Source organism: Thunnus thynnus, chromosome 4 (genome assembly GCF_963924715.1).
Source record: "Thunnus thynnus chromosome 4, fThuThy2.1, whole genome shotgun sequence".
NCBI classification, from domain to species: Eukaryota; Metazoa; Chordata; class Actinopteri; order Scombriformes; family Scombridae; genus Thunnus; species Thunnus thynnus.
The window spans coordinates 4,258,545-4,278,061 of record NC_089520.1 but is presented as its reverse complement, the minus strand read 5'-3'; the positions used below and the strand labels follow the sequence as shown (position 1 = coordinate 4,278,061).

General features: G+C 37.0%; 3 protein-coding genes across 3 annotated transcripts; all 3 read right to left on the bottom strand.

Annotated features, from left to right (window-relative positions):
• Nucleotides 1-1,317: 1,317 nt before the first annotated feature.
• LOC137180784 (odorant receptor 131-2-like) lies at nt 1,318-6,937 on the bottom strand. The gene is made up of 5 exons (XM_067586031.1): nt 6,925-6,937; nt 3,927-4,143; nt 3,103-3,241; nt 2,213-2,638; nt 1,318-1,861 (listed from the first exon to the last, which is right to left on the bottom strand). Exons 1-5 carry the CDS (start codon nt 6,935-6,937, stop codon nt 1,604-1,606), a joined length of 1,053 nt encoding a protein of 350 aa, XP_067442132.1. The 3' UTR covers nt 1,318-1,603.
• Nucleotides 6,885-9,536, bottom strand: LOC137182211 (odorant receptor 131-2-like). Its single transcript, XM_067588546.1, has 2 exons — nt 9,420-9,536; nt 6,885-7,884 (listed from the first exon to the last, which is right to left on the bottom strand). The coding sequence occupies exons 1-2, from the start codon at nt 9,534-9,536 to the stop codon at nt 7,069-7,071; spliced, it is 933 nt and encodes a 310-aa protein (XP_067444647.1). The 3' UTR covers nt 6,885-7,068.
• A 5,695-nt stretch (nt 9,537-15,231) lies between these two features.
• Nucleotides 15,232-17,034, bottom strand: LOC137180783 (odorant receptor 131-2-like). The gene is made up of 2 exons (XM_067586030.1): nt 16,879-17,034; nt 15,232-16,053 (listed from the first exon to the last, which is right to left on the bottom strand). Exons 1-2 carry the CDS (start codon nt 17,032-17,034, stop codon nt 15,232-15,234), a joined length of 978 nt encoding a protein of 325 aa, XP_067442131.1.
• Between the last annotated feature and the right edge of the window lie 2,483 nt (nt 17,035-19,517).

Here is a 19,517-nt window from a genome sequence, read left to right as displayed (position 1 = left end):
AAAGACTATCAATTGTCAGATGAGGCCTCTGGAAAAAACTGTGAAGCTAATAGAGCTGCAACAAATAGTCGATTAATCATTTAGTTGATCAACAGAAAGTTAATCGCCAACTATTTTGATATTCGTTTTGAGTCATTTTTTAAATTTTCTTGTTCCTGCTTCTCAAATGTGAATATTATCTGGTTTCTGTGGTCCTCTATAATGGTAAACTGAATATCTTTGGGTTATGGACTGTTGAACGAGACAAATCAAGACATTTTAGACATTTTAGGTTGTATCTTGGGCTTTAGGAAACGGTGATTGACATTTTTCACCATTTTTTGACATTTCATGGACAAAATCAATCAATAAAGCAAATAAATCAATTAATCAAGAAAATAATCAACAGATTAATTGTCAAATCGTTAATCATTAGTTGCAGACCTCGAAGCTAAACCAGTTGCACTCACACCAAACAAATCAAACAACCTGGAAAGTTAACCATAGTTTATGTCACGTTGTTTTACTGGTTAAATGTATTGTGCATGTTTTGTCTGCACTGAGTAATTTTATTACAGTGAGATCTATTGAAGCTGTGGCATTATGTGTTGTCTCCACACAGACCCAGATAGCATACAGAAGTGGGCCAGTTAAGGCAATGATGTGGCACTGCTGGCCTTCTTCTGGCCCAGACAGCAAGTAGCAAATATGGTCCAAATATCCCAAATCAAATGTGGGTCTTTTTTGGTAAAGATGCGGTGCTCTCAGGTATGTGTATTCTGGATGTGGGCCAGTTCTGGTTTATCTGGTTTGTTCTTGGTTGACATACTGCTTGCTTGTGACCCAGATCTGGGATACAGGAGCAGACTGCCCAAGTGTATCATTCCACACAGTATGTGGGCTGGATCTGGGCCACAGCAAATTTGCTATCTGAGGACACAATCAGCACATTGGACAGAGCTCACCAGAGCTCTGTATTTTTTTTTACCTACTATTGTACATAAAAACTAATTTTGCACAGATAGAGAACGTAAAACCTGGTTTCTGGCTTTAAATAATTTGCTCCAGGATTCCACTGGGTTCTCTTGGTGGATTATAAAATTACAGACAGGATCTAAACAAGACAAAATACACATTTGCTCACTATATGTCATATGCACCACCTCTGTGTGGAGTACTTAATGACCCTAATATGGATGCTTAACTGCAAGACTAAAACATCTCAGGTCTTATTATGCTTTATTTAAAGTGCTTTATAAACACATTTGAACAGCATTTGACATTCAGCTTCTGTATCCATCCATCCATCCATCCATCCATCCATATGTCTTGATCTTTTGATCGTATTGAGCTTATCTATATATCAGCAGAAACATTTGTTAAAAGCTGGCTTACTGTACACAGTGACATACATTTGATTCTGAAAAAGTGTTCATATTTCCAGCACTTGTTGTCTCACCATGTTTGCTGTATAAGAGACCATGAATTCAAACCAAATGAATGCCACAGAGCAATAAAAACTGTGAGCAACCTTCATCATCCTTCATTGATTTGAACTGAACCAGGAGCTCACAAGCAGCAGACTGACAGTCAGTTGGTCTTCTCTGGTGGTTTCCAGATGTTATTATTTCACCTGCAGGTTCGCTTTCAGTACCACTGGCCTGACCCTGATGATGCTGTGGCTCCAACAAGCCAGGTACCGCGTCCAGTACTTCCTGAACTGCTCATCTCGAAAACCATAGATCACGGGGCTCAGGAAACGGGGGATGATGTAGACGACCAGGAAGAAGATGTAACGAATCTCCAGACTGAGACGGGGGAAAAGGGAGATGAGAGCAGCCTGAAGGGAGGGAACCACATAGGCAAGCATGCAGAGCAGCAACTGAAACACAAGGACAAGAAACAAGCGGGATAAACTTAATACTTGTGATGATGGACTCAAATAAATATCCAACATTTACAACAAACAGTATACTTCATGATTCTCAGGTTGCTAACATCTTTCAACTGGTACAAAACATTGCAAATGAGTGATACTTTTTATAAATACTGAAAAGGTCAACAATAGTCAGAAAATGGTGAAAATACCTATCACAATATCCCAGAACCCGCGATAGTTTTTTTGACTCGTTTCATTTATAGTCCAAGTCCCAAAGATATTAATATTTTTAGATACACACAGAGTTTCTGCCCTATGTGAAGTAAAAATCCCAGCATGAGAAAGTTCACCCACCTGCACTCCATGAAGCAGCACAGTGTTCCTCGCTCTCTTCACTGAGGCCAGGCCCATGGAGGCCGCTCTTGCAGTCAGCATGATCTTGCAGTAGGTGTAGAGCAGCGTCAGAGCCACGAAGGAGAGATACACCCCGTCAAACACACAGTTCTTGTAGTAGATGGACTGGTCCTGAAAGAGGAGCGAGTGGTCACAGAAAATAGAGGTTTGGAAGAAACTTGGAGGCTCCTTGACAACGGTGATGAGGAGGTCGGTGACGGGCGGGGTGGCGGTTAGGAGGAGGATGACATAGATGAGGAGGAGAGTGCGAGGGACGGTGCACATCTGGCTGTAGTGGAGGGGGAAGCAGATGGAGACATAACGCTCCACAGCCATCCCGGCCAGGATGAGAGGGGTGGAGCGGGTGGTGAGCACTGCTGTCATGATCTGAGAGAGGCAAAGTGGTCGTGTTGTGGTGGTCAGATGAGAGGAAAAGATAAAAAGTGGTAACATTTTACTTTATTAAGCATTTGTTAGCTGTATATAAATATTACAACTACACTATAATGTAGTTGTAAGCTGATATAAGGACATTTTTAAGTGTTTATTAATGTACAGTACTTCTTAACATTATAAATTCTCCTATGAAGACATATTTTATAATACAACTTACAACTGTGTTTTACTATATTGTCATTATCTGTTTATATACCAGAATCCAGTTATGAATACCTTTAAGAGGAGTTATAGTTGCTGACAAATACATTAATAAACACTTATATCAACTTACAACTACATTATAGTGCTGTGTGAACCATTTTAACGGTTTATATACTGCTTGTAGATGTGAAACAGGGGGGCTATTTAGCATTATTATAGTTTTAGTGATTATTCTGTAGATTCTGGATCACCAGAAGGCAGCAGACAGATGCATGGATCTTCCTGAAGATGTAGCTGACCACGTAGAGAGCTGTTACAAGGCTTAGCTGCAGAGCATCGTTGATCACCATACTGATGAACATGATGTACCGGGGGTTCTCATAGAAGAGGCTGGAGTCAGAGATAAACAAGAGCTGAGAGAGATGGACACTGTGTGGCTGTGTGTGTGTCAGAACAGTATGATAACAGAAGGGATGCAACTCATGATTATTTTCATCAGCATCAGATTCATCTGCTTATAATTTTTTTGATTTTGCTGTTTTGTTGTGTATAAAATGTCAAAAACAAAAAAGCTCATCAGGTAATATAATAAACTGCAAATCATGCAGCAAATCCTCACACTGGTGAAGGTGGTAACAGGGGATCTTTGCTTAAAAAATTACTTTCTACTTTAAGTAATGCTTACTGTCTGTTGGTAGACTAATTGATTAATTGACTAATTGTTTCAGCTCTAAATAACAGGATAGTTACCCTGAAGACAGTGGAGTCAAGTTAAAGCAGAGTGCTTATTCAGGAAATGACTTTACATTATGAGGTCAAATAGTCTGGGTGTAACATAGATACTGTATGTTAACACTGAAAATTGATTTATCTAATAGCCGTAGAGAGATTGATTGCATAATTTGTACATTTAGAACAATCAATGAATGTTTTACTGCAGCTTTGTGCCTGCAATTATCTGCAGGTGCTGCTTTATATATTGTTTCTAGATCTTTTACTGTGTTATGCAAAACACTAATGATTGAACATACCATGAAACTGTGTTCAGGAATAATCTCATGATGGCCGTGTGTACCTGTGTCGTAGGAAGGTGTGCACCATGGTGCTGTTAATGATACTGAGGGCGAGCCATACCAGCATGGCCACTATGTTCTTGGTGAGAGCATTAGAGAAGCTGTCTTTAGGCACGGTCACAGCGCCCCCTGTCAGTGGAGAGCTGGTATTACTCATCAGCAGGTCCAAAGGGTTGGATGAGGTGGAGTTGAGCATCACTGACATCTCCTCCTCACAACCTGAAGGAACATAGAAATAAAAACTTATTGGGTTACAGTTTCTACTCTCATTTTTTGATCGTAAGGACAATATCAAAGAATTATAAGATGCACTACAATGCACATCTTTTGAAAAGTTTGCACACATGAGAGTACATGGATTCAAATTTTCAAATGGTTTTTACAAGAATGTTCATTGTATGTGATAACATCTAATATCCTGAACAAATAACACAAAGATGTGCAGTAAGGAATGCAGATGAGTATATAAAATGCATGAAAGGTTTATATCTTTACTGAAATGGACTAATCTTTGTCATACAGTACATGGACAATACAGAAATTATAATAGAAAGGCAGAGTTATATTGAGATATTTTACAATATAATGTAAAGACATCCTGAGTCATACACACCTACAACCACAGATATCCCATTCACCTGTTGTCAGGTATTCATGGCTCACAGTGTTCACCCAAATCTGCAGTCAGATCAGAGGAAATCCCTTTATGACGTATTAAGAGCTATTAAAGTCCCATTAAAAACAATTTAGTTTACTGAACAATTTTGTTACAGGATATAGTAAGAGTAATATAATTCATAATTATAAATTAAAGACAAAATGTAAACATCTGAGACACTGTAACAGTGGGATTGTGGGACTCATTAGAATGTAAAATATTAGAAATACTATATTACAACTCCTGTTAAATAACTGTTTCACAGTATAAATGCATACAAATACATCATATACAAACATAGACCTCTTATCATTCTGTATGACATCACATGAAAATAATAATGTAGTTTTACTGCTGCATATTCACATATTGAACACTTTAATGTCCTGCAGTATTGATACGGTCAGAAGGACTGTAGAAGTTACAACATAAAACCTTTTCAAACTTTTTTAAAATGATAATGTAATTTAACATCAATATCAGCTGTATCATGAAGCTTTTGGAACAGAAAGTAGAGATAACAGTGATATTATATTCAGAGATGATAAAATGATTGATGACAGATCTCACCTGTTGAGTCACTGACAGTGTCAGCGACCTCCTCCTGCAGCCTGTTATCTCATATTTAAGGATTTGTATGGATGCTTGTGTGTGTGTGTTTTGATCAGGTTGTCATAGGGATAGAGTAAAGGTCATGATGTCACAGGTTATGTTATGGATTCCTGTAATGAGCGTAAGGAGACTTCTGATCCCTGAGCCAGTGAGGAAGATGAACAGTAGAAAAACATGTTAATTGATGCTAGTCAGAGCATTATTTGAATTTAAGAGAAGAGCAGAAAGCCATCAGTTGTTGGGTGTATTCAGGATTTTATTTTCATTTTTAATCTGATAGTTCTGATTCGTGTTGAAACTGGTTTTTAGAAAACTAATGAAGGACATTTTGACATCTGAGTTTTCTACTCTGGTATCAAACACCGTGAGCAATAATCTTACCAGTGTTGACCAGTCAGGTTCAGGAGGACAGAAGAGTCGAGAAATTAAACCACATCAAGACAGACTTCAAATCTAAACCACCAGTGCAAATAAGTCAATAAAAAAATAGAGCTAAAACAATCAGTTGATTAATCGATTAGATGATTGACAGAACATTAATTGGTAACTATTTTTATAATCAAATAATCATCTTAGTCATTTTTTAAACAAATATGCCCAAAATGTGCTGCTTTTAGCCTCTCAAATGTGAGGATTTGAAGCTTTTCTTTGGCATATATGATAGTAAACTGAATATCTTTGGGTTTTGGACTGTTGTTTGGACAAAATAAGACATGTAAAGATGTAACCTTGGACTCTGGGGAATTATATGTATGTATGAGACCAATATATTTTAGCCAATAATGAGACAGATTGATCTGAATGGTATTAGTAGAGGATCTCAAAGTGTTTCACTCTGCCTCCCTGTGATTTGTAGAAACTAGAAAATGACATAAATAGGGAAATTAATCCATAGCTAATGGATTTAATTGATTAAACCCCATTAGCTATAAATCATTTTATTTTATTTAACAAAAAGAAAAATGATGAATGTGTCATGTAGCAGAAATGTAGTTAGATGTAATTATAAAATGGTTTGTGCCACAGGGTCATGATCCTTTCCATTTGAGATTGAGATGCATGTGTGTGCTGCCTTGCTTTGCTCACTGTGGCAGCTTCAAGAGCCAACTGTCCTGACTGACAGGTTGGTGTTTTCTGTGTATAATATCATTATATTCCACAACTTATGTTTGGATACAGAGTGCAGTGCTGCATAGACCGGATATTGTATGGATGATTAGTACTGCACAGTATCCCAACCGCGTTATTATGGATCACACTGCTTTTCATTGCAAGACCCAACCTACTCTGCCTCTGATTGGCTTATCCTGATTATCTTACCCTAACCAGTCTCACTCCTCATGCCTAAACCTAACCAGCCCAACCAGTGAAGCCAACGAGTACTAGCAGAGTAGGCCGTGTCTTTCCAAGAAAAGCAGTGGGTTCTATATAATACATCATAACCCCATTGAGTTGTTGTCTTTTTTGTTGTATGAGCAGGCTAGCTGTTCTAATATAACTGTGGCTCCATTCCTGTTGTCAAAAATCATTTGTTTCAATGACTACACCTGATATCATAGTTTAATTTCTACTATTTAATGTCTCAGTTAGAAAAAATAAGATGTTGTTCTCTTGCATTATATGAACAGGCAAATTTCTTCCATAAAATTCTGGAAAGTTGAACAAATAACCATAACTACAGCGTTATTCTTTTTTGTAGCAGAGGTACATATAAATAAAACATTTCTTACTGACATGAACCATCTTGCCATTATCAGTGGCTTTATTGTGACTCTATAAATACATTTTGAATGTTAACTAAACATTGAAAATCAAAATTTCTGGTTAAATAAAGATTGAATACCTTTATTTAAACCCTCTGGCTATATGATCTGTTATATGCTGTCTTTGTCCTGTGCGGCCACTTTCTGCACTCTGACTCTGCATCTGTTGCTCACAAAGTACATCTTCAGGTACTTCCTGAACTTTTTGTCTCGGACACCGTAGATGATCGGGCTCAGGAACCGCGGCAGGATGTAGACGATCAGGTAGTTGGCGAATCTGATTTCTAGGATTCGGCCGGGGAAGATTAGATGCAGGACAATCTCCACGCTGGGGGAGATGTAGGAGAGCATGCACATGGCCAGCTGTGCCCCGTGGAGCAGGATGGTGTTCCTGGCTCTCTGGGCTGACACCTTCTCTGTGGAGAGGGCCCTGGCTGCAAACAGGATCCTCAGGTAGGTGAAGACCAGAGTCAGAAACACACAGGAGAAATAGATGATATCAAAAGCTTGTCTTTTGTATGCCAGGATCGGGTCTTTGAACACATTCTGGCGCAAACAGAACACCGACTGATGGAAGAAGCTCAGGGACTCAGTCGCCAGTGTGACAAATAGATCTGTAATATCCGGAGCCACACATATAAACCAAATCAACCCGATGACAATGTAAGTCCTCCTCACTGTGCAGATGTGGGAGTGCCGTAAAGGTTCGCAAATAGCAATATAGCGCTCTATGGCCATACTAGCTAAGTTGACCGGGGTGTTTCTGGTGGTGAAGACAGCCACCAGGATAAAGAAGCAGCAGAATGAGACATTTAACTTGTAGAAGATGTAGCTGAGGACAAAGAGCGTGATGGTGACAGTCAGCTGGATGGCGTCGTTGATCACCATGTGGATGAAGAGGATGTAGCGAGGGTCTTCATAAAAGGCCTGGAGGAAGACAAAGGGAGAAAGAGGGGAGTGAAGAATGGTTAGAGGTTCAGGAAAGAGATAGAAAGAGATTAAAAGAGATTAGTCTGATTATTGGTGTTGTTGGTGAGCTGGAAATAATAAATAAATAATTGATTGTAATATAATATTAGTTGTTGATTAACATGTAGTTTTCATGAGCAGACGAAGAAATAATCCTCAGAGTCTTGTAGTATGAGGCGTGATTAACAAATGTTAGACTAAACATTTTCTTGATTATTTGATCATTAATTATCATTAATTCTCCAATACTTTTGAAAATAGACAAAAATGACTTCACAGTTCCCAGTCCAAGGAGTTCAAGGTGATGTCCTCAAAGTGATTTGTCTGAACAACAGTCCAGAAGATAATTAGTTTACTATAAAGTGAGACAAGGAAAGACAAGCAAATCCTCACATCTGAACCCTTTTGCTTGAAAAATGCTTTAATGAATTATCAAATTGGTGGCTGATTAATTTTGTGAGATAGTGAGAGAGGTAGTGTTGATAGAGGGAGTGAGAGAAAAAAGACAGAGGTCACCAATTGTGTTTACATGCATCTATTTTATCTGTTCAGCTCATTGTTTTCTCCTGTCGGCACTTCAGCTTTTTATTAATCTGTAACATAATCAGCAGCTATTTGGCAGATTTAAGCAAAAGAGTAGATTATTTACTACAAAAGTTATTTTCATTATCTATTAATGTATTGATTAATTGATTAATCGTTTAGTCTATAAAATGTCAGATAATAGTGGAAAATGCCTGTTGTAATTTTCCACAGCAGAAGGTGACATCTTCAGATGTCTTGTTTTGTCAGAACAACAGTTCAAACCCCTAAAATATTCCATTTACAATCATTTAAAAACACACAAAAGCAGCAAATCTTTGCATTTGAGAAGCTGGAACCAGCAAATGTTTGGCATTTGTGCTTAAAGAATGACTAAAGCGATTAATCTATTATCAAAATAGTTGCTGATTAATTTTCTGTCGATTGATTAATTGATTAATTGACTAATCGTAGCAGCTCTATAAAAGTGCAGTGAATAATGCCCTTTTGAAGCATTAAACATACCTTTTCAATATTCCATATTTGAGTCTTGAAATCAATATAGAGGTAATCACAACGTGTCTAAATATTAAGAAAGTACTACATTGCTATCATTTTTCATCAGTTTTCATATTTTTATGGAAAATGTTTGAATGACTGTGGTGAAAACTGACCAAATGTGTTATAGGGTTGGAAAAAAATTGTTTTTTTTTTTTTCATTCTTGAGTATTTGTGGATTAAAAGATAAATCTTTTAGTTTAAGTGTCTGATAATAGAATAAAATGCCCTTCACATTTTCCCAGAGCCCATGGTTACATCTTCAACGTCTTAACAACAGTCCAAAGCTCAAAGATCTTGAATTTACAATGATATAAAACAAGAAAAGCTGCAGAGTTTTACATATGGCTGTGTGTGTGTGTGTGTTTGTGTGTGTGTGTGTGTGTGTGTGTGTGTGTGTGTGTTGCATGTACCTGGTGTCTAAAAAAGGTGGCAACCAAGGTGCCATTGATATAACTGAGGATGATCCAGACCAGAACCACAATCAGGTTCTTCACAAATGCTGTGGTGAAGGTGTCTCTGACGAGCATAAACTGAGCAAACAACAGAGGGAGCCAAAGAGAAGGAAATAGAAATGACTTCAATTCACATACAAGGATTCATTCATTTATCATCATTCAGTCACTGTTTCCATCAGCTGACCCCACTGACTCTTGTTTGAAATGTACTGTTGATATAAAAGTAAAAGTATAAAGTGTAAAATTTGGTGTGTTATGAGCACAAACTGCAGAAGACTTAGGAAACATGTTTAACTGATCTAAATAACTGTCAAAATGAATCAACTTTCAGCTCTACATGACAGTAATCTGGACCAGGACACAAAAAGAGCTCAGTTTGAGGTTTAATATTTAGATAAGAGGTACCAGACCAGGCAATAATTTAGTTACGTTGTGAGGACAACGATTCATGTGTGTTTAGACATACGTTCAATGTTAGAGCCATAAAGTTTGGCACCAGCAGGGTTTGATGATTTGTTTCATAGTTTATCAAAACAAAATTACCTTTTTTTATTGGAGATGTGGGCACAATGAATGAAATAATGGTGACAAATTTACTTTGCCTAAAATATTGTTGTCTTGATAAGAATTAAAGGGTTTATCTACATGTGGTGCATTTGACAAACAGAAAACCTACAGTAGCAGGCTGTTGACAAAGATTACACTGAAATAATGACCTAGAGACTTTTCACATCAAAATGCAATACAACAATACAAGCGAATCAAAAAGAGTTGTAGTTTTTCATTGCTGCAAATTTTAATTTCAAAACAAATGGTAAAGAGACTATACTCAGATCACCAGACCTGAGAAGGAAAAGTCATGTTGCCTCCAGGATCCACTGATGAGCTCATATTTCACCAAGACCTGAGAGAGAGTGAGACAAAATACAATACAAGAAATACAAATTTACAAATATATAAAGGAATTACCCTCAATCTGTGCAATTAATCAATTTTATAAATAAAAATACAAATATGTATAAGGTTAGTGTATTGAAACTGCATGATACATGTACATTATACTTAAGAACTCAAAACCGTGCAAAATAACATCTGGTATTTTATTTATGTTTTGGTCTGTTATGTTTTATAGAAAGTCATGTACTTAAACAAATCAATGAGATTTCACACAAAGATGCTTTAAGTTATTGAGTTCTACTACCTCATTGCTGTAAATGTAGATGTTTATTCCTATATTTTACTTTATTCTTTATATCCCAGAAGAGACCTGAAATTGCAAACATAAGCACTATAGTTCACCTTGTTTGGTGAAAAATAGTTCAAAACATTCCCTAAATGCTCAGGTGTTGTAAACCACAAACATTTAATTTCCTTCTTAAATTAAATTTCATGACATGCAGCGCTCTGCCATTATTCCCTTTTCACCTCCAGCCTTTTTTTCTCCCCAGCTACCTGTCTGACATGTGCATCAACCCGAACATCATGTTAAAACATATGCTAGTGTTAATTAACAAACCTTGGTGCATAAAGGCCTGAAAATTTGTACATAATATCATTATTTATGTATATTATAAAACTTTCTTACTTATCTTACTTTTGCAAACCTCAGTCAGCTGCTGAAATGTTACTGTTCTGCTGTATTTTTCAGTACAAAACACATTAATTGAATCAAACAATTACAATGTTACACAATGTGTGAATTTGGCAGTGCAAAAGTGGTATTTAAACTGAGCTTTACCTTAAATGTAGAAACAAATACGGCAGTCTTAGCAGTCCCAGTGCGCCTTGGGATAAACACTGGCTGTCAGCTTGCAAGATTTTGCTTAAATCACTATCAGGCAAAAGATCACATTACATGTGAATTCCACCAAATATAAGAGCACCTTCCAGCACAAAGAGTGTTTAAATTACATATTTTAAAATCTTAAATATATTACAATTTAAATTTTGAAATGTAAATATGTGAACAGATTAACTGCCGACATGCGAGCAAACTCACATAGTAATATTGTTTGCCAAATAGTAAAAATTTAAATGTTTGAATCATCATCTACTTCTCCACCATCTCTCTCCTGTTGCACCTACCTGAGTCCAAGTCAGACAGAGGTGGCAGGCAGCTCGACAGATGAGCCTTTATAAACATCTCAGAACTGGGCTTGATTGATTTTTTTAGTCATCGTCCTCCTCAGTGTTCACCAGAGAAGGGAAAAGTAGAAGATGATGATGATGATGATGATGATGACAGTGAGGTCAAAGCATCATTTGTCATCCTGTGATGTGACTTTATAAATTTTATTTACACTTTTCTTGGTTTGGTTTTCCCCTGAACTTTAAACTCTGTTTAAAAACAGAGCCTGATGTCGCTCAGGGGATCCATCCCACTGGCTTGCATTTAGGCAACCAAGAAATAAATGCACAGCCTCTATAATGAAAGCCAAATCAAATTATTATTTAGAAGTAATTTGCTGCTCATATTCAAATCTGGCAAAATTCTGGAGGGCAGTAAATTCTATGAAAAATAAAAAACTGTCTTTCTTATCCAACCAGAAAGAAATCTGCCAACCTTTAATAAGTATTTTGCTGCTGGTGGTCATTTATTTAAACATGTGTATACAGGACCCACACCTATTAATAGTGTTTGTATATACCCTGTAAACCACACTGCTCAGTTCACATTACAACCTATTTCTCCTAGTGATGTAGCCAGTGCACTACAAACCTTTGATCCCCAGAAATCAACTGGAACAGATAAACTCAATCTGTTCTTTCTTCGCTTTCTACTCCATTTGTCACTGAGCAAATAACACACATATTTAATTTTATACTAATCTTACTGTTCCTTTGTACAAGGGATGAGACAACAGCTATCTCAATAATTATTAGCCAGTACCAGTAACAAAAGCTGTTCCACAAGGATCAGTTCTGGGCCCTGCCTTGTTTACAATTTATATTAAGAATACTTCTCTAACTGACTGTAATGCCCACTCTCTTTACGCAGATGACACTATTCTGTATTGTTTTTCTGACCCTGAACAACTTGCTGTTGAGAACCTACAACTTTCTTTTACTGCTCTTCAAGATGCACTTGTCAACCTTAAACCAGGACTCAATGCAAGCAAAATAAAGTTCATGCTTTTTTTTAGAGCAAGAGATATTGATTTTAACAGTCTACACCTATCCGTGCTGAATGGTAGCAATAGAATATAAATATGTAGGTATTTGGTTTGGACTACAGGACCCTACCAAACCTGCTCTACTAACTGTCTTATGCTTCAAGTCCCGCAGGTTTATTTTGAACTTGGAAAATCTGCCTTTAGTTTTTATGCACTAAATGCATGGAATTATCTTCAACACATCCTCAGGGTCGACACTCTTGCTACCCCTGGAAAATTCAAGACGATGATCTGAAACCACTTCACCTCAGCATGCAGTTGTTTTCACTGAGTATTATCCTCTTTGATTTGTTTAACTGCATATTTCTCTGTATCTCGATATCAATGCAAATGAGAGAAACCTCAGTGATTTTCGGGGTTTAAATAAAGGTTTTGAATTGGCTTTCATGCCATTGATTGAATTTTTGTCATTTGAGGAAGTCCAGTGTTGTGATGTACTGTCAGCTGCACTGTAGCATCTTCGGATATAACTGTTGACTGATGTTTTCCTGACATTAGAGCAGTTTTCCTCAAATATATCGAGGAATGTGATGAATGCAGCCATATAGGGCACATTTGAGAGGCTGGAACTAGTAATTTGGTAAATTACTTTGATAAATCACGTAATGATTAATCTGATAAAGAAATTATCTTTTAATTTTTAATTGATAGACTAATCAATTAATTGACCCTGAATTAAACACTAAATTATGTGAAGATCAAGATGTAGCTTAGCTCATTTGTATCGAAAGTAATGTGAAAAATGGAGTAAGGCCATATCATATCATATTGTTTGCAATTCACCAGCAAAACAAACACAATTTTGATGTTTGTTGGTCATGTTTAAGCTGCTCAGCATCTTAGATTAACGTCTTGCAGGGATTTGGTCTTAAACCAAACTATTGGACAAACTGAGATTATGATTTGGTGATTGTGCTGGGTGAAAAGTCAAGGAATCAAAATTATTAAAAGTCATTCTAATTAATCATGAAGGGAGGATGATTGCCTACCAAATATCATGGCAACACATCTGATAGATGCTAGAGGAAAAGTCAGAGGATCACCAAAGTTATCAGGATTCATCCTCTGGGAAACATGAATGCCTGTATACAGTTTCATATCTATCCATTCAGCAGTGTTTGATATCTTAGTTTGGTGACCACCTCCAAAAGTTGAATAAATTACTCAGTCATCATACTCCATGTCCCCTTAGTTCCATCACATTGGCAGTTTATTTTACCCTCTAGGGGAGAGTGTTTTTTTACATATGAGTTACACTTGTATATTACGTCTTATTAAGAGATTGCTTTATTTTAATCATTGAGATAAGGTTTTTATTAAGTGATTGTATAACTTGTGATAAAATTGTACTGTATCAGCCTCTGTTTACCATAGTTACCATCATAACCATTTTGCAACATACAAAATATTTTATACAAAATCATCATTTATATCTAGTCTCAGTGACCATTTTGGATGTACTGAGAAGAAATGAAAGGGAAGAAATGGAAAATTTGAAAATATTCCCAAAAAATTTGAGAACATTGGTTCCCAACTGGTCTTGCCTCAGGGTCCAGATTTTCCCTCAGGTATCAGGTCATGGTCCACACACTGACTTAACACCCACTCAGTACATTTCCATCCATCTATTCCACCTGTCAGTGGATTCAAACCCATGACCTTCTTGTTGTGATGAAACAGGGCCCCTTAACAACATGAAAACTAAAATAACTTAAGTACAACTGAGGCTTAAAGCTCAATAACATAAGAGGCATTGTAGCAAGAGAGTGATATTAGGGCTTAAAACGAACATTTAAAAAAACATTAGAAGCACTGCAACAGCAGTTACAACTAATTCAGTCTTAGTCAAAACTATTTTTACACTTCTAGGTTCTACTACTAAAACTAATTGTAAACAGGCCTGATACAAAGAACAGGGAAATACAACATCTGCAGTTTGAAAATGATAAAGAGAAGAAATGTTGTTATCAAGCTAGGTTTCAAACCAGGCCAGTATTTCACTGCATAAAACATAACTTTTTTCTTCTTTTTTCTGTTCAATGTCAGTAAAATCAAGAGGAATATATTCTATGTCACTTTTGTTCAACCTGTTGTGAAGCAAACTTCCTCTCCGTCTCTGGAAAGTCGCTAGAGTCAACAGATGTGCAAGACGAGGGTCACGTGACCCACAAAGCCTTGAAATCAATAGGCTACTGGTACTGTAAAGTTTCATGTGGTAGTGCTGCTACTAACTAGAATGCAGGAAATGGTACTTTGAAATAAAAGTGTTGTTCTGGAAACTACCTACATTTCAAAGTTTTTAAAATTTTTAACAAGGTCAAATGCTCACAACCCACTCAGAAAAAGTGGACCACAACCCACCAATTGGGAACCACTGGTATAGAAATGTATTTATGGTGCTCATAGCACGTGCATTTAAAATACCATTGCTACTGAAACATAAACAAAAAATGAAAATAAAACCACAATAATTTAATGTAAATTATCATGTTATATATACTGTTGATCAATTTATGATAGATAAAGATAAATTTACTATGTAGATGTGACATAATATATTGTTTGCTTGAATGTGTTTGGAGACAGAGAAACTTTCAGTGCAGTTTTGCAGCAGTCCTCACGCTTGACATGATGATATTTTCTGGATGGCTGCTCATGCTCACTTTACAAAGCACATACCTTCTCATATATCTCCTGAAGGTCTGGTCTCGTAGTCCGTAGACAGTGGGACTAACAAACCGTGGCAGGATCTGGACAATGACATAGGAGGCAAAGCGTATGGCCAAGAACTGTTTAGGTAATAAGTAGAGCAGACCTTTTTCAAACATGGGTCTCACGTAAGTAAGCATACATAACAGCAGCTGAAAGCCGTGGAGGAGAATAGTGTTTCTGGCTTTTTTCATGCCTATAGTTGCTTCCTTGGCAGCAAACAGAATCCTGAAGTAAGTGTATAAGAGTGTGAGCCAAACCAGGACAAGACAGACAATGTGTGATGCATCCCTCTTTTTCAGGCTGTAGTTGCTTCTGAACACGTAATCTCTGGCACATAACACTTTTGAGTAAAAGAACTGCAGAGGTTCTGTGGCCAGGAGGATGAAGATATCTGGTAGGATGGACAATGCACTCGCAACCCAGATCAAACCGATCAGGATATAGGTTTTCTGGACAGTACAGATCTGTGCATGCCGGAGGGGAAAGCAGACAGCGATGTAGCACTCGACTGCCATGCCAGCTAAATTTAGTGGGGTGTTGAGGGTGGTGAGGATGGTAATGGTCAGCATGATGAGGCAGAAGGGTACATTGATTGTGTACAGGGCGTAGCTGATGATGTGGAGAAGAGTTGACAGAATCAGCTGCATCATGTCATTTATCACCAGGTGGATGAACAGAATGTAACGAGGGTTTGAACTGAAGATCTGAAAGATACAATTAGTGAAGACAAGGTGTTCAAGCATAGGAAGTTTATAATTATATTATTTAGTAAATTATGACTTTAGTCATTTGTTGCTTTTGTTTTTAAAAATAAAGGAAATATTTCACTACATGACATTAAAAGCAGAATATGCAGTCAGCTTTAGTTGACTCCCACACTTGACACGATAATGAATTTCATAACTTAAGAATATTTGAACAACATGCTAATGATTATTGCAAATTTAGCCCAAATAAATGACCAATAAATGAACGCCACCTTGCCTTTGAGAGGTAGGTTGTTTTGTTTTTTTTTGTAAATAACAGCACATTATGTAATCTGTTAATCTATGTATGATAAGTAAAAAATTCACAGATTTAAAGACAAGATTTTCCTGAATATGACTGACTGATGCATAAAAATAGAGAACATAACATTGCAAGCAGGGAACAAATTATATTATTGTATTTAATGGCAGTTCTGTCTTACATGGTTGTCTTATATTTTTGCCAACATTTTTATGGTACTCTTTTGCTTCAGCTTGATACGATTCTTGTTTCTTTTATAACCTGCTATTATCCTAGATATTTAAATTGGGCATAGTGCATAATTTACTCCTCTCTAGTTGATCTCATATGTTTTTAAAAAACAGATTTGTTTAAGCTATGAAAATTCAAAATTTGACACTTGTTTGCCTAAAGCAGAGTGGGAAAGATGATTTGAAGAGAAAGGCAGAGAGATATTTGCATGTTAGAACCATCCTCTTCTGCTGTGTCCTAATTCTTCTGTATTTCTTGCACATACATAAAAGCAATGACAAATTTCAGACCTGGTGCTTTCTGAAAGTGTGGACCAGGGTGCCGTTGATGTAGTTGATAGAAATGCATAGGGCTGTGACAATCACATTATTGGTCACAGCTGTGGTGAAGCGGTCCCGCTGATTCCCAATTACAGTTAAAGTGCCGTTGACAGATGACAAATTCATGTCTGAAATGACAGGATCCTTTCTGTCTGATATAAGGAAAGGAAAATAAATTAAAAACGAAATAACTCATGACAAAGTCTATAAAAGATTCAAAAATAACTTTTTAGCTTTAAGAATCTGACAATAATAAATATGCCATGAAATGTACTGATCTATACAATAAGTCATCCTTTTTAAATCTAATGTTTCTATGAAATATTTGCAATTTATTGCCTCTTTGGGGAGTGTTTTCTGGCTATGCTGAAACTGTTCAACTTCAAACTTTATCAGCTATCTCAGAAGAGATGGTCCAGAACTGGCTGAAATTGAAGATAATCCTCTGGAGGAACCACTGTTGGATACCAGCTGGACAATTGTCTCATATATTACTGAATGTTATAAAAAATACACTTCATTACACTTTTCCCATTTGTGGCTACATAATACACACAATAATTTGCAGCGCACACAGTATCAGTATCAGTCCAATGCAATATTAGCAGTAAGTATGAAAAGACTATACTTACTAACAGGGCGGCACATAACCAGTCTGTCGTGGATGTTGATGCAAGGAGTTTATATAGGTTGTTAGAAGACATCTGGGATTATGTTGGCCTGTATTTTTCTCTGTGTGTATATGCATGTTAAAGGAATATTTTCACATTTTGGGAAACATGCTCATTTGCTTTCTTTTCCTTATTATTATTAAGATTTTTTTTTAGATTTTTTTTTTTTTAGATTTTTTTTTTTAATTAAATGTATTTATTTTACTTTGAGTAAAATGTAATTAATCAATTTAAAATAATTATTTTAAATGAAATAAATCAATCAATAATTATTTTTTAATTTAATCAATTTGAAGCGAGGGCTTTTAATTTGAATCTGATACAGGAAGTGGCATTCGGCCGACCAATAGTGTAACGCCATCACTCAGTCATGTGGCATTCGGTCGACCAATGGTGTAACTCGGGCTGGCCCCGCTGTTGCCAGGCAAAAAATCATCTCCGTGTTTAGGACATGCGTAGTGTGATATCTAGTGACGATGGTTGGCGGGTTTCAACTTAATTCACCGACAGCAAACGAACCGCCGACTGCTACTGCAGTAAGTAACTTATACCTGCCTATAATGTGAAGTTATTTTAATAAACCGTCCTACACGTATAATATCGATGTATTGTTTTTATAAAGAAGGTAAAAATAGCACTAGATATGACCCTCGAGAATTAACTTATGGCAATTTACAGTTTACTAACGTTAATTTGAACTCAGCTGTGTTCAGTGAATGTTTTAGCTAACGTTAACCGTTAGTTAGTACAAATTAACCTAGCTGACATACTATTGAACTCGACTTTATGCAGCTTTTCCCAAAATCAAAGGCAGTAATGTTATACCCCCTGTAAAACAGCAAGTTGTCTTTTTTGTGGTATGGATTAAACAAATGAGATACAACTTGTTAGCTAAATTTGTCAGTTTCAGAGGTGCTGGTAGGGAGATTACCTTTGGCCAGAGCTAGGCTAGCTGTCTTCCCTGGTTTCCAGTCTTTATGCTAAGCTAAGCTAAGCTAAGCTAACCAGCTGCTGGCTCCAGCAATACAATTAACTGCAGACATGAGAGTGGTATTATATTGATCTTCTCAACTAACTGGTGAATAAGCATATCTCCCCAAAATGTCAAACTATTCCCTTTATTGTGTTATGAGATGAATTTGAAGGACACAAACAAAAAAACATTTAAAAAGTAATTTTCTAATCAAGTTCAAATTTGAATGTAAGTTACAATTGACAGTTTTGGACCTCGGAACCATATTCTAGACTAGGCAAACTAATCTACATGATGAATGATTATACATACTGTACAAGCGTCCACCCTTGTCTTGCCATACCATTATATTTAACATGTGTCTCTGTCAGTTTCTGTGGGCCCACTGGCAGTCAGACCCCTGCTATGCCTTTTATGGAGTGGATGGCACCACCTTTGACACCCCCTGGCTATCTCAGCACAAGGGTTGTAGTCTGCTGGTCGACTGGTTGATTAGTTGGTTGAATATCCATTCATTCAGAAATCGATAGCGTTTGGGAGTCTCTTTGTTCCGGTACGTGAGTCTCTGTCATTGCCTGGGAAACTATTGGTAGCATGGCTCCGTTAAGGAATATGTTTGCGTAGCGAGTGGGGAAGAGCGAGGGGCAGAGAAGTGACGGTGGATGTGAGCGGGGCAGAGGAAAAGGTTAGTAGTAAGTTGTCAGTCTGGCAGTAAATGTACAGTACAGACTACAGTGTGTCAGTTAATAAATGCTAAAAAGTCACGTCTGTTGTTTCCCCAAATGCTGGAAAAGTAAAGGGGGTTAGCTCCAAAGTTAGCAACAATGGGTTAGCATAACCTGAAGACACAAAACAGAGAAATACAGAACAGAGAAATGTGTGGCTGCCGAGTTTACTGTGCACTCTGCCCCCAAAAAAGTGCAACCTCCAGTCCAAGAACTTCAGATATGAATTTACACTAAAAT